This window comes from Phocoena sinus, chromosome X (genome assembly GCF_008692025.1).
Source record: "Phocoena sinus isolate mPhoSin1 chromosome X, mPhoSin1.pri, whole genome shotgun sequence".
NCBI lineage: Eukaryota > Metazoa > Chordata > Mammalia > Artiodactyla > Phocoenidae > Phocoena > Phocoena sinus.
Window position 1 is genome coordinate 10,664,992 of NC_045784.1, and position 24,448 is coordinate 10,689,439.

The 24,448-nt window shown below is 47.2% G+C and overlaps 2 protein-coding genes across 3 annotated transcripts in view; both read left to right on the forward strand.

Annotated features, from left to right (window-relative positions):
- The window catches only part of LOC116747772 (SH3 domain-containing kinase-binding protein 1-like), a 103,318-nt gene that overhangs the window by 18,319 nt on the left and 60,551 nt on the right, over window positions 1–24,448 (forward strand). The window contains exon 3 of the mRNA XM_032620310.1: window positions 11,279–11,436. Within this exon, the coding sequence (XP_032476201.1) occupies window positions 11,279–11,436 (158 nt within the window). The remainder of the gene's footprint in view (window positions 1–11,278; window positions 11,437–24,448) is intronic.
- LOC116746979 overlaps window positions 16,292–24,448 on the forward strand; it is a 57,799-nt gene continuing 49,642 nt past the window's right edge. The window contains exon 1 of one of the 2 annotated variants that reach the window (XM_032618767.1): window positions 16,292–16,756. The gene's annotated coding sequence lies outside the window, so the exon portion shown is untranslated. Of the gene's footprint in view, window positions 16,757–17,772; window positions 18,476–24,448 lie in introns of those variants that run through there. The other variant, XM_032618768.1, reaches the window with a different exon arrangement.

The following is a 24,448-nucleotide window of genomic DNA, read 5'->3' on the forward strand; positions in this document are numbered from 1 at the left end:
CTCAGTAGTTATGATTCATGGACTCTAGAGCGCAGGCTCAGTGGTTGTGGCGCACAGGCTTTGTTGCTCTGCGACATGTGGGATCTTCCCGGACCAGGGCTCAAACCTGTGTCCCCTGCATTGGCAGGTGGATTCTTAACCACTCTGCCACTAGGGAAGTCCGACGCAAACTATTTTTGAGACCTACATCCTTTGTCACGAGTGAGTGTCCTCTGTGCATCTTCCGTTGGCCGCATTCCTTTCCTGAAGGCCATTTCCAAGTGCTGTTCTGCTTGTAGTTTCCTCGGAGAAGCTAACAGAGCCAGAAGCATCACTAGGATTAAATAAATGGTGAGTGTATTTATTGGCACAGAGTAGGGGCTCAAATGAGTTACACATATATAACAACAAAAGGCCACACTGGCACACTGCCAGAACCCCCTCATGTATAAAGCCCCCCTCATCATACATTTTATGCACACAGTAGGTGCACTGATCAAATACCTTCCCCGTACCTTTTGACCCTCCATCTTGTGTGTTCATCTGCTTTCTGTGTGTGTGTGTGTGTGTGTGTGTGTGTGTGTGTGTGTGTGAGAGAGAGAGAGATACAGAGAGAAGCAGACAGAGACAAAAACATACACACACATACACTCACAGATTTTCTTGGCATGTGCTATGAACTGAATGTTGAATGTTTTTGTTCCTATAAAATTCATATGTTGAAACCCTAAATCCCAAATGTGATGGTATTTGGAGGCAGGGCTTTTGGAAGGTTATTAGGTCATGAGGCTGGAACCCTCATAATGGGATTAGTGCCCTTTCAAGAAGAGACAGGAGAGAGCTTGCTTCCTCTCTCCCTCTCCCTCTTCCTCCCCCGCCCACCTCTCTCCCACCCCTCCTTCCCCCTACTCATCCCACCATATGAGGGAACCAGGAAAAGGTTCTCACCAGAACCTGACATGCTGGCACCCTGATCTTGAAGCGTAACCCTCCAGAACTGTAAGGAATACATGTTTGTTTAGGTCACCTAGTCTATGGTATTCTTGTTCTAGCACCCCAAACTGACTAAGACAGCATGGAGAGAAGGGGGAACCAGGAGAACTATGGTGGGATCTATTTGCCAGTCCCTGAATTTATCTCTTTGGTGGAAGGCTGCAAATTTTTATATCACTGTTAAGAGATACACAGAAGTTTCGGAAAATAACCCAGTTTGAATCATCTGAAATGATAAAAGTCTTCTTCTGTCAGAATGTAGAATAACATAAAAACAAATCAATACTTATCTCTCCAGTGAATTCAGAGCATCTAAAAATGGTGTGCTGGACTCAGTTGTGTGGACTGAGAGTGGGGGCTGAGAACACTGGGCTTGTGAGTAACAAGGTTGTGGGAAGGGTCTTTGCTGTGGGGAATGTCCTGGAAATTCAGTGTAGAAAATAATCTTAGGATCATTAGGGGCTGTGAGAGCCACACCAGCTGTCTCAAAGTGGCCCGAGGTGTTTTACAGATCTGGAACCACTCATGTTTGAGAATCAGATTGAGCTTTCACATAATATTTTATTTATTTATTTATTTTTGGCTGCCTTGGGTCTTCGGTGCTGCACGTGGGCTTTCTCTAGTTGCGGCGAGTGGGGGCTACTCTTCGTTGTGGTGCGTGGGCTTCTCGCTGCAGTGGCTTCTCTTGTTGCAGAGCATGGGCTCTAGGCGCGCGGGTTTCAGTAGTTGTGGTGCGCAGGCTTCAGTAGTTGTGGCTCGCGGGCTCTAGAGCGCAGGCTCAGTAGTTGTGGTGCATGGGTTTAGCTGCTCCGCGGCATGTGGGATCTTCCTGGACCAGGGCTCGATCCCGTGTCCCCTGCATTGGCAGGCAGATTCTTAACCGCTGCGCCACCAGGGAAGTCCTCACATAACATTTTACATCCCTGGCTGCTCTGAAATGCCGTGTCTTGTGGAAAGCTTGGGTTGCCGTTCCTGCTTGGCTGCAGTGGTGGCAGCTCTGTTCACATGGCGAGCATGTGGGTTCAGTTTGCCATGTTCTCTACCATGCCCTTTTGCCTCCCAGACATAAGCCAGGACTGACAGCCAGTTGGTAGAGATAATCAGGCTCGTGCCGTTGTTTACAGATCTCCTTACCCTCTTGGGTGCCCTCAGGAGACCATTGAGTGGGCTTTCAAACACCCCTAACCTCAAGAGTTTGAATTCTTTCGTGAAATTACAACCAGGTTGTCTCTACTTGGTGGGGCTGAATCATTCTTACAGAGGGGGTTGCTGAAAATTTGCAGGTCACCAGGACTATGTGAGCCTCTAGGTGGAAGTGCTCTTTAATGATGGACCCCAGGCCACTCTCCTTTGAATGTCCCATCACACCACCCAGCAGTGTTGATATGTTGGTTTTCATCTGATACCCTTGGGCCCACCATGTGTGTGCCTGGCCCACGAGTAAGGAATACCAGTAGTTGCCAATATCCCAGGCTCTCCCCACTCACCTGAGATTTAACTTGAGCACCAAACACCACCAGTGTCTGCTGCAGTTTCTTTAGACCATTGTTGACATTGGCTGCTGACCCGTGTGTGTTGGCTCTTGGCTGAATGTGCCTTGGGAGCCGCTGTTTTAAAATAGATTGTCCTATCAAGAGCACCCAGGTGGTGGACCTTCTGTGGTAGGAAAAGATATTTAAAGGCACAGCGTGACTGGAGAGTTCTGAATCAATCCATTTAGGGTGGGATATAGAGAAGTAAAACCAGGGCCAGTTTGGGGAGTGCTGTGGGAAAGCAAGTTCCCATGCTTGTTGAGGAGGTGGGGGGCAGGTCGGGGTGCAGGGGGGAGGGGTGGGGGGTGGAGCAGGGCCTCATCTGATTTCTGTGTTAGCTCAGCCCCCCTCAGCTGGCAGCTCGTTTTAGGAATCTTCTTTGTTTTTTTTCTGCCATCGATTGCTTCCTTCTGATAACGGGGCGTGGGGGTGGGGTGTGTGTGCTAAGTCGATAATTTGCCAAATTTCTGTGCGCCGATTTTGGTATGTAAAGTAGGGAAAACTTTCTGTGGTGATGACTTCGAAGTCTCCAAGTCTCATGGCCCCATGATACTTAGTCTGCTGGCTCCAACAGTGCCATCCTGGGCGCCTTCCCATCACTTCCCTGCCCTCCTTGGGCTCTGCTAGGTCTTTGTGTGGTCCCTTCTGTCCATGTTGTCCCAGGCCCTGTCCTGGGAAATCTTGGCTCTCAGCCTGGAGCTGACAAGTTCTTGCTTAGGAGGTGGAAGGGAAGAGCACGCTGGGCTGGAATAATTCATGCACGCTGCCGTCATAAGTTCACTTCCCAGAGTTTGTAGTTATGAACGGGAAGAAACCGCCAATTGGGGATGAGTAATTTATTCTTGGAGAGATCATGAGACATCTTATTTATCTTCGCTTTACTTGGTCTGCTGGAAGACACAAGGAAATCCGATTTGTTGTAGCCAGACATCATCCCCCTTCCCTTTCCTCCCTCCCTCCCCACTCCTAACTCGGATGTGAATGCTTCCAGGTGTGCCGGAGAAGAAGGGTCACCGCTTGAGGAGAGGGCACAGGGCACGTGCTGGCTCAGGAAGCCCCACCAGGGACCACAAGGACCCCAGAAATCATGCTCCGTAGACTGTAGTTCCTTTGGCGCCAAGGTAAAGACCATGGCCGTCTCCTCCACGCTGGCACCCCTGCACCTGGCCTGGTGTCTCAGCCAGAATGAGCAGCAAAAGAACAAATATTTGTTGAATGAGTATAAACAACGGATGATGTATGACTCTCAAGCCAGAGTCTCGTTTCCCCAAACTGGGCCGGAAATTCATCTTTAATGGTATCGCTTATTCACATCTCCTGCACACACTGCACATCGGCAGGAGCCAGGGAGAGAGTCAACGCCTCTCAGAGTCTTCCCTGCCATTGGCCCGTCGTTTTGTAAGGTGTATTCACGTTTGAAAGCATATGTCTTTTGAAAGACCTCAAGAAATGGATCAAAATGATCCATGACGCGGTCTCCGTAGAATTTTGCCAGCACAGCAGCACTTGTGCCCAGACCCCTTCGACTGCACACACAGGAATCTTACTGTGGCTCTTGATCAGCCATTAGCGACATTTGTGTCACACTGAACTTGTCAAGAGAAGACCAGTGGTGGCTCCTGGTGTGGGGCGCGCTCTGTCATTAGGGCAGCTGGCAGGCTGGCTTGCTTTACGGCTCCTCCAAGGTTCCTTGCCCTGGGCCCACCACAGAAGAAATCTTCTCCTTGATCTTTCTCAGTTGTGGTCCGCGTTCAGGCTTGCCACACTTCCGCCCGGGGACATGATGAAGCGCGTGCCTGTGCCCTGGGCTGTGCAGAGTAGAGCTGCGATAAGGGAGCCTGCGGGCTCGTTTCTGCAGGGCTCTCATCCTGCGTTTTAGGGAAGTGTCGCCGGTCCCCTGTGCACCCTGAGCCGCGGGATGTTTTTCTTTGCTTTTCCTCTTGCTGGACTTTTTCGTTAGCCCGACCCCAGTCCCCGGCGTTTTGCTTCAGGATGCTTTTCTTCCTCTCTACGGAGTAATTGCTTAGAAAATGCCCTCCTGTCAAAAACATAAAGTCTCCAGTATCATAATTTGGTAGTGGAAATGCCTGTCATTTGGCTTCATCGTTTGACCGTGGTTAATGGGGACGAGATGGCAGCGTGGTGGCCAGTCCCTGTGGAAGCCGATGGGGTCGAGCATGTGAACACTCATTGGGGGCCCAGCCCACTTTTGGCAGGCACTTTAATCTCTTAATGCTTTCATGCTTTGGAGAATTATAGGAGCCATATGCTGCTGCCCAGGTAACTGAGACTTGCTAAAAACAGAGCTTAAATGGCCTCACTATTCTGGCACTGGAAAGCATGCCTTTTTATTTTTAGGCCAGGCTTTGTTAGCCCCAATTATTTTCAAGCCTGGGGAAGAAGAATCACTGAGCAAGACCGTAGTCAGTTGGATGCAGTTACAGTTTGAACCTTCATTCCCAGCCAGTTGGAAAGAGGATCCAAATCCATGGAAAGATAGAGGCTGACCGCCATGTGGCTCCCCTTCTTTACCCCCATCCTCTATTTGGGAGAATTCCGCTTGCGTTTAGGGTACTTGCTGCAGGAAAAATAGGTCGAAAAGAGTGAAATCTGGCTCAGTTTATAGCACTGGTCAAACCAAAAACCGGAACAGATTGGAATGCACCAGTTTCGAGGCCATCGGGGAGAACCACAGTGAGACTCACACCCACACACTGTGGGATTGGGGTGGTCTCAAATGGAAATTGTCATCACTATACTTAGTTGCGAATTGATGAATTCAAAGTTAGGTAAGAATAGGCTTAACTTCCATTGCTCATTTCATAAGTAATAATCTCATTTTACTATCCCCATTCTTGCCCACCTTCAGTTACAGAAATAACTCTGAGTGGGTTTTCTTTTTAAAGATCTGTGTCAAGTAGATACCTCATAAAAATGGCACAGGCAAACTGTTCTATTTAGAATTGCCCTGTGACACGAAACCACGTGTGCTTGCCGTCCCCGGGCACTGGTTTCTTTGGAGGGAAGGCCTGAGAGAATGGAGGCCAATGGCAGCCAGTGGCATGGAGCCAGACCTTCAAGAGAGGCAACTAGAAGTGCTGTGGACTTTGCATAGACAGGTTTACTTAGGTAAGAATCACATATTCATTAGGTCTGAAACAAGCTACTATTATAACATTTGATAACCAGTTGTCTTCATTTCCTATTGCTGCCATAATAAATTTCCACAAAATTACTGGCTTAAAACTACCCAAATTTATTGTCTTACTGTCCTGTAGGTCAGAAGTGTGATGTGGCTCTCCCTGGACTAAAATCAATGTGTTTCCAGCTCCTTTCTGGGAACTCTAGGGAAAATGTCATTCCCTTGCCTTTTCCAGCATCTAGAGGCTGCTCGTCTTCCTTGGCTCATGGCCCCCTTCCTCCATCTTCAAAGCCTGCAGCTTTGAAGTGGGTCCTGTCCCTCTCACACTGCATCACTCTCACCCTTTCTTTGCCCCCAACTTAGATTTCTAAGGAACTTCAGGATTACGTTAGGTCTACCTGGTTAATCCGGGCTAATGACTCTATTTTAAGGTCAGCTGATTAGCAACCTTAATTCCATCTGCAACTTTCATGTCCCTTTGCCATGTATTCACAGGTTCTGGGGATAACGATGTGAGCATCTGCGGGAGGGTGGGCACTGCTCTGCCGACCACACTGGGGACATTGTTTTTCTTGATCTCCATGTCAGGTAGGGCCAAAGGAGCAGTCGTTTAGGTGGCAGTCTGCGTGGGAGACAGCTTCCATCTTTGCAGAATTTGAGGAAGTTGAGAAGGTTTCCCTCAGCCTGGCAGACTGTGAAGTTTGTCAGATACCTTGTTTCTTTGTAGGCCCGTCCTGGAGTCTTGATGATCCCAGCTGGGTCTGTCACCGAGGGCTCCCCTCCCAGGGCTGCTGGGGTCTGGGGTGGCGTTGAAGGAGAGCAGGGATTCGGGATGGCTGGGAACAGCATGGGCTGAGCGGCAAGAGAGGAATGAGGAAGCAGGGGGACGGGGACAGGAAATGACAGACAAATTTGCCCCTTGGGAGGAAGAAAATAGAAGATGGGGTTGATTACATCTGGCCCCAAAGAAAACAGAAGCTTAGGCTTTTTTGTCGTGTGCTTTGTGATTGATTTCACTGTTGAGTCAACTTGGGGACCTGGGTCACGTTTTGGGCATCCAGTACACTCCAGCCCCAACAAGCCCGAGGGGTTCGGTGTGGACACTTGGTGGCCCAGGGGAGGCTCGTCACTGCCCAAACGGTGCTCTCTGGAGGGAGCAGCAGCCCAGCTCGAGACCCCGTCCCAGGAGGGCTCCGCTTTGGAGAGTGTAGCCCCGGCCTGGCGCATGCTCACAGAGCGGCAAATGTGTTCTCAGGAATCCTAAGAAATGAGCTGTTGTGAACTGACCTAAACTGGTTTGACGTTTGAAGAATTGTCAGATTATTCTGGGAAACAGTTGGTGGGAGCTTTGTGCGTTCTTTCCCACAGTCCCACGGCTGGGAGGTATGTGACAGGGAGAGCAAGTCTCAGACCAGTTTGGGCCACTCACGCAGCCACCTGTTAGCAGGCAGGCACGGGGAGAGCCCTCCTCCTGTTCCTTAGGCTCGAGCTGTCTGGCCAAGCGAGAGACAGTCAAGGCAGATGTGATGGTGCTCCAGTGGGAGGATTCCACCAGCCCCCTGGGGGGGGGACAGGGCCCTCCTTTCATGGCCGACCATGCGCCCCGACGGAGTCCTGGCCCCCTCCCCCGTGAAGTGGGTGGACTGCTGGTCTTCTTAGAATATTCTGCATGGTTCTTGCTAAGGTGGAGATGCCAGCACAATGTTTCACTCCATCCAGAGAACAAGGAGATAATTGCTGGGTTCCATTATGCTAACTGACCAACTCCCATGCAGATGGACTCTGCTTAATCTTTCAAATGCTGCCCACCCATCCCCCCATCCTTGGAGTGTTCTTTTCTGATTTGGGTTCTTCACATAGGAACTGACCACCTTCAGGGTAAGGATTAATGACTGTACATCTGTATGTTACACTATTTATTTCTTTTAAAGGATAGATTGATTTAAAAACTTGTTTTTTACTTTTAATTTCCCTTTAGACTTAAGGAAAAGATACAAAAATAGTATGGAGAGTTTCCATAGATCCCTCACTCAGCTTCCCCTAATGTTAACCTCTTACATGATCATAGTACTGGTATCAGAACCAGGAAATCAACATTGGTGTAATACTCCCTATTAAGGATTTTATTTAATTTCACCAGTTTTCCACTAATGTCCTTTTTTTGGTTCTAGGATCCTACTCAGGGTCCCATCTTGCACTCAGTTGTTATTTCTCCTTCGTGTCCTGTGATCTGTTGACAGTCCCTCAGTCTTCCCTTGTCTCTCATGACCTTGACACTTTTGTTGAACGTCCCTCACATTGGATTTTCTCATGATTGGACTGAGGTCATGTATTTTTTTATGGTGGTAAAATATCTATGACATAATGGTTACCATTTCAACCATACACTCCAGTGGCATCAAGTACATCCATGATGTTGTGACACCATCGCCATTCTCTATCTCCAGAACTTTTTCATCATCCCAAACACAAACTAATTAAGCAGTTATTCTCCATTACCCCTCCCCCCAGCCCCTGATAACCTCTCTTCTACTTTCTGTCTCTGATTTTGCCTGTTCTAGGTACCTCATATAAGTGGAATCATATAGTATTTGTCCATTTGTCATTGGTTTCTTTCACTTACCTAATGTCCTCAAGGGTCATTCATGTTGTAGCACGTGTCAGAACGTCATTCCTTTGTGTGGAGAGACTACATTTTGCTCATCCATTCATCTGTTCATGGACACTTGCTTCCACCTTTGGGTGTTGTGAATACTGCTGCTATAAACATGGGTGTATAAGTAATTGGTTCACATTTTCAAAAGGAATGTGGAGAAACTGAGAAAGATACAGACTGGAGCTGGCAGGAAAAGTTACTCTTCTGTTTCTCCCATCGTGCCCTGTGGGATGAAGGCTTCCACAGAAGAAAGAGAGATTGGGGTGGGGCGGGGCAGTGAGAGGGAGGGGTATTCAGAGATGGATGCCAGAAGGCTGAGGGGCCAGCAGGAGAGAGGGAGCCAGACTGTCCTACTTGCCCAAAGGTGCCGCCACTGGGGGAGGGTCTAGAAGGTTCCAAGCAGGACCACTGGACAGAGCCAATGGCCGAGGGGAAGGACCGGTGGAGGATGGGTCAGGACCATGATGCGGTGCAGTAGGGGCGGTTCATTCCTTACCACCCGGAGCCAGGCAGGAGGGAACAGGCGTGGGCCGGGCTGGAAATTAAGTCCACTTACTATCTCCTCTTGCTCTTTTTTCAGATTTTTGTGACCATGTCTCCCAGTAAGAAGTGTATTTTACATTGCAACCTGGTGCACACACTCATCCTTAGTTACGATTGAAATACTCATCTCACAGAAAGCATTTACTTCTGCTACGTGAAATGTACTCTGATATTTTTGATTCAGCACTGTCCCATTAAAAAAAAAAAGCCTATTGTGATTGCCCTTGGCTTGAAAACACAGTGCTATATGAAGGCCCACATGTGAAGTTCTTTGTGCCAGTTTGTTTTCCTTTTTCTATGGGTTCTGCCACCCCCACCCCATGAACACTGTAAACCATGTAATTGATCATGTTTCCCTTTTTGATTTGGCTCTTAGGAAACTCAAAGCCAAATTGGCTTGACCAAGCGGTAGGTCTCTATACGTTGTCATATATCATACCTACTGATACCTTAACTTTTCCTGGCTCTTCACATTTTAACTGTATTTATTCCGATCATAATTATTCAATATATTTTTGCTTTATTGCATGAATTCTTGGGACCTGCCACAACCTATGTGGAATGTGTTAGGATGTGATGATGGAATACCTAAGAAATCATTGAGAACTTTTGATCTTGAATGAGAAAAGCTTTGGAGTGAAGTCTGCCTCTTTAGAGACTTTTTATTTTGAAGCGAGGTCTGAACTATATAATTTTCCTTTAGCTCTGTGACTCTGATTTATTTTTCTGGCCTTTGATTCTTTGTTTCAGATTATCTAGGAAGCATCTTCCCTCCCCCACCCCTTTTTTAAAAGGAATTTATTACAGTTGCAAAGGTAGAATTCGGGAAGTTTGGTACTGGTGTGTAGGAAAGATGTCATTTTACCTTTAAATAGGACTGTTTTAACTTTCACTCACATTTCTTAGAATGCCATTTGTTTCTGTAGACTTTTTTAAAAAAATTATTTATTTATTTTTGGCTGCGTTGGGTCTTTATTGCTGCACATGGGCTTTCTCTAGTTGCGGTGAGCGGGGCCTACTCTTCGTTGTGGTGTGTGGGCTTCTCATTGCGGTGGCTTCACTTGTTGCGGAGCGCGGGCTCTAGGCACGCAGGCTTCAGCAGTTGCAGCACGTGGGCTCAGTAGTTGTGGTATGCGAGCTCTAGAGTGCAGACCCAGTAGTTGTGGCGCACGGACTTAGTTGCTCCGTGGCATGTGGGATCTTCCCAGACGAGGGCTCAAACCCGTGTCGCCTGCATTGGCAGACAGATTCTTAACCACTGCGCCACCAAAGCCCCATTGGAGAAATCTTTGCCAAACCCAAGATCACTAAGATTTTCTCGTATGCTTTCTTATAAAAATGTTGCAGTTTTAGCTCTTACATTCAGGCGTATGATCCATTTTGAGTTCACTTTTGCGTATGTGTTCTTTATAGAGCTCACTTAACTTTTCCACTTCCATTCTTTTACTGTAATTTCTAAGTTGCTAATTCGCTGCTTGGGGTTACACCTAATTTTCACTACCCTTGTATTTATTCATTCTCCCTTTGTCCATCCGTCCGTCCGTCCATCCATTCATTCATATTAAGCTGCAAATACAAAAGGAAAAGGACAGGAGATTGACTGATTGAGGTGGGCATGAGGCGAGGCCGAAAGACACATGAGTTCTTTAATCCATGTATAGATAAACTAACCAGCCTCTGGATTGGTTGGCTCTGCTAATTTGCATCGGTACCAGAAGACCCGTCTGCCTCATCTGTTGCCTCCACCTATTACCAGGTATACAAAATCACCCTGGATTGGGAGAACAGTTTAAAATGGTATTGCTGCCTAAGAAGCCATCTGTTGTGAAGGCAGTTGTGCCCACAGCTGTGAGCGGTCTGAGTTGTTGGTTGGGCTGGCGGGGCCCTCTGTTATCGGCTGTGTTCACACGAGTTGTTGCTGAGAGGCGGGCATTATCTCTGTAGGGTGGGAATGATCATCACCCACATTTTGCACAACTGAGGCCCAGAGAGGTTAGCATCACCTAGTCTTGGTGAAGGAGAGGGCATCTGAGAGCCGAACCTGCACCTGTAGTTATCTGCCACCTCTGCACTTGGGGAAATGTTGCTGGACTCCGTCTGGGGGCGGGGTGGTGCACAAGTGTCGTTGGCCTTCTGTCATTGTGTGGTTTCCCCTCTGAAGCCCCTGCTGGCCCTGAGACCTGTAGGCCACTCTGCCTGTGCCTGACCGCAGACCAGCACTTTGTGGTTTCTGTGCTACAGGCCTCAGGTTAACCAAGGTCGGGCAACCGTGTGTGGCCCTGTTATTTTAAGCATTGGTAGAGGGGAAGCCCCTTGAATGTGACTTTCCTGGCCTTCCAGGGCTGCTGGGCTTTGGACTTCTCCAACATCTGATCTAAAGTGCTGTTTTGTTTTGATTTGTTCTTGTTTTTGTTTGGTCCCTGTTCCTTCCAGTGGAGGCCATGGTGGAGTTTGACTACCAGGCCCAGCACGACGATGAGCTGACGATCACCGTGGGTGAGATCATCACCAACATCAGGAAGGCGGATGGAGGCTGGTGGGAGGGACAGATCAATGGCAGGAGAGGTTTGTTCCCTGACAACTTTGTAAGAGTGAGTACAAAGCGAAACCCTTTTCCTGTCTCCTGTGTGGGTTCTACTGCCCAAAGCTGTGGCGGCACTTGAGGAGGAATTTCATGGGACTCTTTAAGAGGATGAGTTGACAGCTTGACCTCTTGTATGCTGTGTCAAGAGGAGCACGTATAGCTTTGCCCTTCATATCGGGGGATACTTGTTTTGAAATCACTTTCTTAAGGCCCGGAATGTTCTCTTTCCAAACTGTGTATCACTTAGAAAATGCTGGAAAAATGTCAAATTGTTTTATTTGTGGACTTTTTTTATGCTTTGATAGTTTCAAAGACTCTTGCCCTTTACCATTCCATTCAAAATGGAGGTGAAACTCAGTTTTGACCACTTAAATCAAGTAGCAGTCAAACTAAATGCAGAATTCCAATTATGCCATGTTTCTAGCTTTGTAACATATTGCTTTCCTGATAGGAGCAGTATTATTTTCTTTTTCCCCTTTATGGCCATGAAGCATTGAGTAAAATCTATTTTTTCAGTAAGGTTTTGAAAATTATGCTCTTTGCAGAAGGGTTAATTACAAAAAATGTAACTCAGTCATGTTAAGAAACTTCATACCACACAGTTGTAAATAATAGTGGGAATTAGGTTAAAAAAGGAGGGGGGGGCGGGAAATCACCTGCAGGCTGATCCCAGAGGGAAATACCAAGTGGGTCTAAAAAGTCCCTGGACTGTATCCTTCCTGCCCAGCGCTGGGCCAGATGGGCCTGTTCTTGGTGGGGAGAGCTGTGTGCAGGAATCCCCGGGGCCCCTGCTGTAGTTCCGGTGGCACCAGACCATGCCTGAGACCTGGGGCCATAGGGGGCAGGTGGTGTAGGGGACGCTGGGCCCAGAGAAGCAGGTGCCCCCCTTAAAGAGCCGTGTGGGCTACGTGGGAGGGTTTTATGGAAGGGGGTTGTTGAGGAAGAACAGTGATATGCTCCAGGCTTCACCCCCTGGGCCCTCTACCGGTACCCCGCCCCCAGTCTAGAACAAATAGAAAGCCAGTTTCATCTTTCTTCAGGATCTTGCCTCAGAGGATCCTGCTAACTTTTTCCTTGTCCTTTCTTCTTGGTGTGCAGAAAGCTGGGGAGAGTTTTGTGGGTTACATGCTGATAAACCTTGCTTTCTGTGAACAGTCGTGGGAGGACAGACATTTTTTCTTGGACTACAGTTGAACCTGGCAGCCCTCTCTCTCCCATTTTAAGAGGAGGAAAGTCTCACATCTGGGTCCCCTTGGGTTGAGTCTACTGATGTGTAAATGAGGGTGAATTCTTTTGCCCTTCCAAACAAAATCCCCAATTTGGGGGCAAGGACCATCCTTGAAGTTGAGCCAAATTCTGGGTTGGAAGGGGGACTTTTCTGGATAAAAGAGGCAAAGCTTTCAGTGAAGATGAAGGAGGAAGGAGTGAGAGGGGAGGACCGTGGGAAGGAGAAGGGACTCCAACTCCAGTTTAGAAGGTGGGCCCCGCCTTGGAAGCCTTTAATGTGTCCTGTTGGCTTATTCCAAACCACAGATCCACAGCCGCTGAAACCTCGAGGTTGGCCTTTGCTCAGGGCCGGGGCACCATAAGCGTTTGTGGAGGCCAGGGCAGGGAGGGCAGTGCGGGAAGAGCCCCGGGAGCGCCGGGGAACAGGAGCTCGTCACTGTGACCAGGGCGGGGTGATGTGCTTCACCGCCAGGACCTCTATCCAGCCCGCTCCATTCGCTCGGCCTTGGGCTGGCCAGCGTGGGCCACGGCAGCAGATCCTGCCCCACGGTGGCCCACGCGCTTTGTCTCAAGGGGAGGCTGGTGGGAGATGGCGGGAGGGAGGCCAGCAAGGTCAGGGGTTATCCCGCCGGCTCCCCGCTCTAGGCTTGCCTGGGTCTGCCTGTGTCCCTCTGCCAGATGGTGGCTGCTCCCATCAAGTCCCTTTCTTCTCTATGTTCCTTTCCCCTCATCCCGGCAGGCCTGGGGCTCCCTTGTCTCTAGCCCTCAGCTGCCTCCCCGGAGCGTCTCTCTACCTCACCTACTTTGTAAAAGTCTCTTTATTAATCCCACCTCAGATTACCTAACTCGAGTGTGCCATCTGGGTTTCTCCCCCCTCCCGAGCCCGACTACCTCATCAGGCTAGTCTGAGGATTAGAGGAGACAGTGCGTGGAAATCACTTAGCATGTGGCCGGCCACCTTCCGAGTGTGCCGCTGTCCCTGTGGTGAAGGAAGGGACCCTCTCCCCTGGCCTGGAAGCCCCTGCCCTTGCCTAACACTTGTCTCACCTCGGCTAGAGCACCTCCAGGGCGGGGAAGTCTCATGCTTGGGAGGTGCTTGTTCCACCTGGGCCAGAAAGGATGTGGCAGGACCGGCTGGGGCTGTACCACTTGTGGCTGTTAGACTTGGCAGAAAAAGAAACTTCTCTTCTTTCGGATGGCTGAGTCTATCTTCAAGTCTTCACCCACTGGGAATGTTTTAGGCCTGTTATTGAAAATCCAGTAGGTGGAGGCCGTAGAGTTTAACAATAAAGAACACTGCCATAGAGAGTTCTAGAAGCTGAAAATACATCTTTAGGTAATAATAATCGTATTGGCATAAGTTCACCGTTTTGGAAGTGGGTTTACACATGCCTTATTTGGCTTAAGAATCATTTGTCCCCAGACTGAATTGGGTAATCTTGTGGCATCCCGTTGTTTATTTGTGTACCTTTATGCCAGTGTTACCACTGTCAGAGAGCTTACCTTAAGCATTTTCTTGATTCATTTATCGGATCCTTAATCAGTGTCCCAGATGAACCTGATCCCCTAAAGTTGGGGGATTCAGTATCCACCCGCAACTCTGTATTGTCTCAATTTCTCAAAGGAAAAATACCAGGCAGTCCGGCCACCCCATCGTTAAGAAGATGCCTGGGCTTTGCAGCTCTGGGGCTGAAATTTGTTGGCACCCGTAAATGTACCTAACCAGGCCCCGTGGCTTTTTGGGTTTGTTCCTCTTTTTCTTTTATTTAGTTAGTTATTATTTAATTCATTTACTGTACATGTAGAAGAAGAATCTTTTAAAATCCCTCTTCCCTTTCTTCTCTATACCTCTCTCATCCACTTCTTTTAGAATACATTTTTCTTTATCCCTCCTCCTTTAAAAAATTTATTCATTTTCAGGTGCGATTTACATAGAGTAAAATGTTGAAGTCATAATTGTATGGCTTGATAATTTTTTTAATGTAAGTGCGTACCTCTGTAAGCATCATCCAGATCAATTTTATTTCTATCCCTCTAGAAAGTTCCATCATGCCTTTTCCCAGTCATTCCCCCTCTCATAGGTAATCTGTCATCATAGGTTAGTTTTGCCTGTACTGGAGTTTCATGTAAATGGAATCATACAATATGTGCTCTTTTATATATGGCTACTTTTGCACAACAGAATGTTGTTGTTTATAGCGGTACTTTGTTCTTGCTGTATAGTATCCCATTTTATGAATAAACTGTAATTTGTTTATCCACTCTCCTGTGGAAGGACATTTGGGTTGTTTCCAGTTTGGGTATTTTATGGAGACAGGCACTCATTTCTCTTGTGTATATACGTGTAGGAGTGGAATTAGTGCCCTCCCTCACTTTCAACATATATGTTTTTCTCTGTTTAAATATGTGGCCTCTGTGGAGGAGGGGTGTCCCACCTGTGCTGGGGCCTCATTTGTGCCTGAATGTGCTGGTCTTTGCATGGTTGACCTTTGAGTATGACCGCTGAGGGGTCCTTAAGCACAGAACTCAATGTCCCAGGGATCATTTGATTGTTGGGCCCATGAACTATCAAAGGCTCATTCTTAGATTGTTAAAAACATGCCAGTAGAGAGCATGTGTCAAAGTTTTTATTGTTATAGAAAGTAAGACAATAAAATATTGTAAGGACTATAACAGAAGCAAATAGTACACAGTTCATATAGACACATCCCAAGCAGTTACAAAGTATATTAAAAGGGAGGCTGCAGTTTTAAAGAATAAGATAAATTATACCCACAAACTCCCAATCTTTACTGAAACGTTGCAACCAGAAACCCTATTGTAGGAAGCAGAAGATTCCAGGAGACATTCTACAAATGAAGGACTCTAAACCCTGTGGGTGGATAAGGAATTCTGGAAGGAAGGTATCCTCACCCAAGGAGAGTAGGTTCCTATACTTGTCTAATATCACATCCCTGTAACAATTCCCACTGATCTTGGTCCAGGCATTCTCACTCCTCTTGAGAGAAATCTATGGGCACATCCTGGAATGTCAGCAGTCCCTGAAACTAAAAGTACACATATCGTGTGGCCACGGGAAGAGTTCATAATGTGACCCAAGAAGAAATCAGCAAGTTAAGAGAACTGGTTTTAATTTAGAAGAGTGTCTTGAAATATTCACTTATATATATATATATATATATATATATATATATGTATGTATGTATGTATTTTTTTTACGCAGTAAGTTTCTCTATCTTATTTCTTACTACAAGAAAAGAGTATGGCATGTGATCCACAAAACCAGTACAGAGACTATACTTATCTGGAAAAGAAATGATAAAATGATGGTTTCAACACAGGCATATGCATTTTTGAGTGCTTTATTTATATCAAACTGGATAAAATGTGTGTATTTCTCAGACAGAAAAGGTATGTCGAGGTGGGAATGTACCTTTCAACTATTCATGTGTACACAAGTACACTGGGAAGATTGTAAAAGTGCAGATTCTGATTCAGTAGGTCCGGTGGGCCTGAGTTCTATTTTTTAAGAAGCTCATTTTTAACTAGTGATGCCACAGTCTCTGATTCATTAACCGCAATTGGGAATAACAGAGACATAATAAGGTCAGGTAAAAATTCATAGTTAACTTTGAACTTAAAGTGTTTTATGGATTTTACACCTTTAATAGGATACTAAGCACAGCAGCAACAATCATTTGTGAATATTTACTGTAGACCGTGTATCTTTCTAACTGTTTTGTGTAGGATTCCAGGAAAAAGGCCTGGGCTGCGGTCACAGTGGGCGGAGCCCCCAGGCCGGGCCGCCCCTCCAGGACCCCCGTTGGGGCCCTGCGCTCCTGGCTGCTTCTTCCCCCGGCGCCCCCCTCCCTCCCTCCCGGCAGGCCTCGGGGCAGAGCGGTCCCACCCACTGCGCCTAGAACGGAGCCCGCGTTTCCGCAGAGCTTGAACTCCGAGCTTGAACTCCCGGCTCGGGGTCTCTTCCTTCCGCCGTCACGGAACTGACCCGGAAGCCGAGGGGAGGGCGGCCTCACTGAGGCTGCCGGCTCTGGAGGGGCCCCGGCGGCCGAAGCCGCGACAGTCGTGGGGACGGCGGGCCGGTAAGTGGGCGCCGACCCCTCCGCCTGGTCCGGTGCCCGGGCGGCAGCGCAAGACCAGCTTCTGAGGGGCAGGGGTTCGCTGCCACCCGCCGCTGCTGTGTAGAAAGAGCGGCCCTCAGCGCCTGGTCCCGGGGAACTTCGGTCCCTCCTCTCGCCCCTGCCCTCGGCCTGGCTTGCGGGGCCTGGGGGGCGTGGGGAGGGGGTCGGCCTGAGCGTCCTGAGGGGAAACGGTTCAAGGGAGGCGCACGGTCAGTCGGCAGCGTCAGCGCCCCTCCACCTGACTGCGGGGAAAGCGGCTGAAATCTCCTCCCGAGGCTCGCAGGCCCCGTAGTCAGCCAAGTCCCTCTGCGCTCCTTCCTCCCTGAGCTAAAGTACCGGGGGGAAGGGAAAGGGCAGGGGACTGAGGCAGGTATTGGGGAACATTAAAAGGTGATTGTTAACTAAGGAAAACCAGCTCTCCCAACGTGAGGAATGTAGCGCTTTTCTTTGTATGCGAAGATGCCAGAGTCTGGGCTCACTGAAATCCTGCCTTTCATTTGCACCTCAGCTCTCTGGGGCCTGCATTCTGTATTTGCATATCCGGAGTTCCGTAGGGCCCGCGGCTCACACTGGGGGGCTGCAAGTGCTGATGACTGGGACGTCCTTTGTTTACTGAGATGGCAAGAAATATTCCATTTCTCACAGGCTTGGGGGCACAGAGTGAAAAGAGTAGGAGAATCTCACTCGGCATGTAATTTAGCTTATATATATATATATATATATATATAATATTTATATTTAACTGTGCTGAGAGGCTCTCAAGTCCAATCAACCTGTACCACTGCCCTCTATATATTAATTTCATCAATATCATATGATAAATGCCCATAAATTGACTTAATCCACTTAAAAAGGATAATGATTTTTAAAGGAAACATAATAGAAATATAACAACAAAACCCTTACCACTAAAGGCTGTGTGTGGAACAATAAATGTTCCGTTGTTAGAATATTGAAAGATGTATTCAGTACAAATATCAACAAAAATGAAAAATAATACGGGCAGGAGAATGCTGAACTGTTCTCTCTTTATCATTAAGGTGGCAGAAAATCATTTACTAGTAGGCACTGGGGGCACAGGATGCATGATTTTATATCTTTCTCATACTTGTGCAGTTATTTCAACAAGTAACTTAAAGACAAAGTGGAAAAACGAGGAGGTTTGTGCCTGAGATCATGTTGATGCGAAACTAGGGATGGCCACCTTGTGCCAGGTGAGTTAAGTTTACCTGGCCAGGTAGACCGCAGAGCTCCTGGGGAGCCAGGCTGGAATTCTTGTGCTGGGTGCCCCTTAGCTTCTGTGACTTGATTGATTGTGAGTCATGTTGGTGGAAGGACCTGATCCCAGGAAATGGGTGGAAATAGAGTGATTTGGGGAGCAGCTAAGACATTCACCACAGCTCATGGCCTGATTGAATTTTAAAGAAACAGGAAAACAAATGCTTCTTATGGAATCAGAGAATGTGAGGGCTGGACAATCCCACAAAATGAGAAACACCCCATCCTATTTTCCAGATGAGAAAACAGAGGCCCAGCAAGGTGAAATCCCTCACCCAAGTTGCACCCATCTCTCCTCCCCACTACATGCTTCATGAAAGCTGGGCTCTTCCTGTCTTGATCACTGCTGAATGCCAAACAGGGCCAGGCATCTAGCAGCTGCTCCAAAAATTTTGGTTGTCTGTATGTACAATGCTATTTCTTTCTCACTCTTATTCAAGATTGTGCCAAGAACTCCCCAGGTTGCAATGTAATTCGATAAATGTAAATATTAATTGAGTTTTGTTGTTATGATGGCTTAGGCTTTGAAGGTAATAGACTTGGTTCAGGTCCTGGTTCTGCCACACAATAGCTGTTTGGCTTTGGTAAAATTACTAAACCTCTCTGAGCTTATTTCCTCCTTTGTAAAAGTGGGGATAAAACTATCTGAGCCAGCAGAGCATCTGCATTAGGAATGTGCACTAAGTATTGGTCTTTTTCACTCTCCCACTCCTTCTTTCTGTTCTTCCCAGAGAACATGTACAGAAGGATATAGTACTTTTTAAAAAAATTAATTTATTTTTGGCTGCGTTTTGTCTTCGTTGCTGCGCGTGGGCTTTCTCAAGTTGCAGCGAGCCGGGGTTACTCTTTGTTTTGGTGCGCGGGCTTCTCACTGCAGTGGCTTCTCTTGCTGCGCTTGCTGTGGAGCACTGGCTCTAGGCACGCGGGCTTCAGTAGTTGTGGGCTGCAGGCTCAGTAGTTGTGGCGCATGGGCTTAGCTGATCCGCGGCATGTGGGATATTCCCTGACCAGGGCTCGAGCCCATGTCCCCTGCATTGGCAGGCATATTCTTAACTACTGTGCCACCAGGGAAGTCCTATATATTACTTTTTCAAAAGAGGTTTTAATTTATTTCAGAAAATATACTTTTTTCTTGTAGAAAAGTTTATTCCACTATAGAAACGTAAAGACGCAAAACTACTACAAATGCAGTATTATATGGGTTAGATATTATCAGTCACATATTTTAAGTAACTGGGCAACTGCCAAAGCAGTAGCAACTGGGGAGTAAGAGGATTCAAATCTGGGGTGTCCCCCACCCCAATTTCAAGAGCAGGGTGTGTTTTTCAAATCCATGTTTCATCTGGTCTTTTTTCTCATCCATCCTCGGTGTCTGCCGTTCTCAAGAAGGCTCAGATCCTCCGCTTTCACACCCTACCAGCTGGCTGTGCCCCAGTTCCCGCCCTGGAACCTCTTCATGCCTGGGTGTGCCTGCTCTCCCTGTGCCTCACCAGCTTTGCCAGGGAGCTGCTGTATCGTGCACTGCTTGCTGTACCCCAGAGTGCCTAGACCGTTCTGGTACATGAAGTACACCCTCATCACCATGAGTGCACGCCCATCCCCTTACCTTATATCCTGCCTCTAAGCCAGGCTTGGGGGTGACTACAGTGTGCGTTCAGCTATGTGAGCTGCTGGGATCAACGTGAAGTTCCCAGCTTTTCAAGTTGCAGGCTTGAGGGGCAGACAGTGATTTAAGTCGGGTCACCTGACTTAAAGTGGGGCTGATTGATTTAAAGCCAGGGCAGCTGACTTAAAGCCTGCATCCCTCAGCTGCAGGACGAGACCGAATTTGGCAGTACACGGGTTCACTCCAAGCCAGTACTGCTGTTCAGGAAGAGCTTCCAGCAGCACCTTAGTCGACGGAGACTTGGTCCGTTGTCTTACCCCTGCCCTCAGAGGGGGGCAACCTGCTCGTCTTGAGGAGAATCAGGGACGGGGAAGTGCAGAGTCCCGGCTGGAGTTGCAGCACCCCTTCTCTGATGGCAGGGAAGGGTGGGCGGGGCTCTGTGATGTCCTGGGGCTGCACTCACCAGGTCGACTCAGCCTCTCAGCCTCCTAACCTCCCCCCACACACCCCACAAGAGTTTCCAATAATTTGTAATTGCGCCTTAGGTTCTCGGTCTTCAAACTCATACCCAGGCTCCCAGGTCCCTTGATTCAGCCAATTCCTCTGTGCTCTTTCTTCTATTAGATACTGTCCGAGAGGGAGGGGCTGGGGGATGGGACTGGAGGGACCCTGGCAGCACTGGCCTCAGCTGACTAAAGAGAGCCGGGGCCTTCGCTATCACACATGTGTGAGGACCCTTAAGGCGGAATCAAGGGGACCAGTTAGAGGCAATCCTTGCTGGCTCAAGTGAGTATGGATCACCATCGGGTGGGGAGCACGCTGACCCCTGAGAAGTACTGTTAGGAGGATGCGTTCCTCCCTCGGCTTCAAGGACGTGGGTGGGCTTCAGGGCTCCAGTTCCCCTCCAGGTCCGACTGCACCCCAGCGGCCTTGCAGACCTGCCTTTCTGTCCCAGAACTTGCCAGGCTCCAGGAAGAATCCAAATTGCAGAGATGGTGCCTGAGCACTCCAGCTTAAGAAGTGCTGTCCCTGGGGACCCAACAGTGGCGGGAGGAAGGGTGAAGGGAGTAGGGGGGTGGGGTAGGGAGGGGTGGCTGCCCTGGGAGACGTTGAGAGAGAAATATCGCCCCCCACACCCCCTGCCCCCTGCAACTGACCCACTGATGCTACAGGATCTCAGGGCCTTTTAGTCAGAGATGCCTCTGCTTCTTTACTCCTGTGTTCAAAACTATGCAAAACCAACTCTTCATCCTCTTGCTGCCTTGCCAGGACTTTTAAAGCACTGTTGTTTTGAAGCACTCGTTCCTTCAACTGCAGTTTGGAGTTGTCCCAGCTATTTAAAAGTGTTCTCCTTAAACTGAGACTAAATCCTACTCTTTTGGAAAAACTACCTTCACTTCAGAGGAGATCGTCTTTTCTGCCCATTCCTTCCTTCTACTGCCCTCTTAAGATGTCCTGTGTACAAAGAGCTTGGTGATTTATTTTTTGCTTCATGTCAAAAAATTAAATAAAACTTCCCCATGCACCCCAAAAAGCTTTCCTGGGACATAGGTGTTTCAAAACCATGAGAGTGTTTTGCAGTTAGTATACCCTGGGTAGACTGCCTAGCAATCCCTCCAAGAGCCAGAGGTGAGCAACACCTTTACTTATTTGATTGGATGCCCTTCAAATTTAGGAAGGTCACATTCTTATGACCCAGCAGATAAGACAAGAGCCCTGGATGGCTGTGGCTGTGATTATATAACTTCTGGTGATTTTATTTCCCTTAGTGAGCTGCTGCTTCTAGGTTAAATTCTTTCTATTACCTGTCCATTTTTAAAGAAAGTGTGAAAAAGTCACTCTAATAAGTCAGGGGTCTGAGCTCAGGGTTGGTCAAAAGTACTCACGGGGTGGAAGGTGGATAAAAATAGATGGGTAAAATAGGAGGGTTGGCAAGTACAACCAGGACACCCGTGTTCATTGCGCATACTAATAAAGGCCAGAATCTCCTCATTTATCTCTGGTGGGAAGTTCTGATGGTTTCACAGGATCAAACTCAAATCATATTCAAACTAGGGGATATCCCCTGAGCATAAAAGGAAGTATCCACCTCTCGCAGGAGTCCCTGCTGAGGGATAAAGACGCAGACATAGAGACTGGACTTGAGGACCCGGGGAGGGGGAGGGGTAAGCTGGGACGAAGTGAGAGAGTGGCATGGACATGTATACACTACCAAAGGTGAAATAGATAGCTAGAGGGAAGCAGCCACATAGCACAGGGAGATCAGCTCAGCGCTTCGTGAGCACCTAGAGGGTTGGGATAGGGAGGGTGGGAGGGAGACGCAAGAGGGCAGGGATATGGGGATATATGTATATGAATAGCTGATTCACTTTGTTATACAGCAGGACCTAACACAACACGGTAAAGCAATTTTACTCCAATAAAGATGTTAACAGTAACGAAAAAAACAAAGTAACTAAGTCAACCACGCCAACGGAGACATTGTATGTGTTTACAGTTCAAGAAATCCAGAAGAGAATCCTTTACTCTGTATGCAATGAATCGTCCATTAGAAAAGAAAAAAAGTTTATAAGATGTTGTTTTTCCATTTATTGTTCAGAACATCATTTTTATACCTCTGCATGTCTATTCAAAGCCAGGTCACATGAGTTAGAGGTAAGCAGCTGATTGATTTAAAGCTGGGTCATGTGATTTAAAAACCAGTGGCATCTGATTGATTAAATCCAGTCATATGACATGAGGAGTGGGTGCTAAAAACTGCACCCACTTGAAACCAGCTTCTCACGGTTAAGGTGTATTGACTAAAAGATCCTCCTTCTTCAAGAGATTCCAAACCTCTGTAGGACACTTCATTGTAATTGGAGAAAAAAGAAGAATGAAATCAGGCCAGCAGCTGCAGAGGGCAAGGCAGCCCCCGGGACTAGGGAAGGAGGAGGAAGGGCTGAGTGTTGCCATTAGAGCAGACAACCTCCAGAGGGCGCTGAAGCACCGGCAGAGCCCACCTGCCGCTCCCAGTTTGGCACTGCAGGGGTCAGATTTGGGTTTGGAGATGGGGTTGCTGTAACCCCAAGGAGGTGAGCAGAGAGGAGGGGTTGATTACCGGTCTAATCTGACTCTGTGGCCCAAATTGCCTGGCTTCACAGGGGTGACAGAGTTTTGCTTTCAACAGCTGGTGGGGCACTTCCCGGCTGGTCGGGTTGCCCAGTGGCCGGACAGCCTGAAAGGCTGTCTGCGATGGGACCGCCCTTTGTTCCTCCAGAATCTGTACATCAGGAGGTGCATGGTTGCGGGAGCCCATTCACCGACCTCCCCCCCAAGGGGGATGGCATCTTCCCTGGCTGTACCCTATGATCACCTGGTACTTGAAATGACTGCAAGTTTTTTGACTTCAAGGAAAAGCTCACATAACCCCTTCTGCCTCATAATGTGTGGGATTTACTGTAATGGAAGGACATTATAAAGAACAGGTAGAAAACTCACCTGTTGGTCTCCATGTAGGAGTTTATTTTGCATGAATCCCTCCTACATGAGTAGATAGCAGAGGTTTATTTTTGTTCCCGTGTGTGTAGTTGTGGCAGAGGACATAGGTATGGTGATTTGAAGCCCTTAAAGAAATATTCTCAGAACTCTCAAGACTTCTCTTGATTGAAACCGAAAGAGACCTGGAAAAGGAGGAAAAGAAAAGGAAGAGGGAGAAAGAATGACTGTTTCTCAGTAAATTCACCTTCTTAGTTGATTCTTCTGTCTTCTCATTTCTTTTAACTTCTATGTATGTCTAATGGAATAATGTAGAAAGGCTGATTTTTATGCTTTAAAAGATTTTACATCACAAAGAGACTAGAAGTGGCTAACGGAACTTATTCAACGTTGACAGAACTAATTCAAATCAATTTTAGATAGAGTCTTTGATGTTAAATTTCTACACTAAAATTGGTTAATCCAAATTTTCTCTTTCTTTTTGAGTGAATATTTGTAACATATTTTTGTAGATAATAATTTACCCTAGATATACAAAATTGTGAGAATGGGTAACATATTTTACCACTTAAATGATTTCTGTTAAATGAATAGATTGTACACTTTAAATGCCAATGTTATTTCTTACATGTTGTTTTTTATTTTCTTGATTTCCAAAACTTGTGTTTATTTAATTGATTTCTATCTAATAATCTGTGTCTCCCCTTTATTGTTTCTTACTTTATATTTTATTGAATTATAGTTAATTTACATTATTATATCAGTTTCAGAGGTACAACATAGTGATTCATAAATGTTTAGGTTCTTCTCCATTTATACTTATTATAAAAGAGTGGCTCTATTCCCCATGCTATACAGTACGTCACTTTAGATTATTGATTTTGTACATAGTGGATTCTTCCTCAGAATCTCCTACCACTATTTTGCTCCTCCACCCTCTCTCTCCCTGCTGGTAACCACTAGTCTGTTCTTTAATCTGTGAGTCTGTTGTGTTGTTGTTGTTGTATTCGGTCGTTTAGATGCCACGTGTAAATGATATCATACCAGGCTTGTTTTCTCTGAGACTTACACTACTAAGCATGAAACCCTCCAAGTCCATCCACGTTCTTGCAAATGGCAAAATTTCATTTTTTTGAAGTCACCATAAAAAATCTTTTTTTAAATCCAGTAACCTATTGACGAGCACTTAGTTTGACTCTATATCTTGTCTATGGCAAATAACACTGTTTTGAACTTTGGGGTGCAGTTATTTTTTTGAAATAGTGTTTTTGTTTTCTTCTGATATATACCCG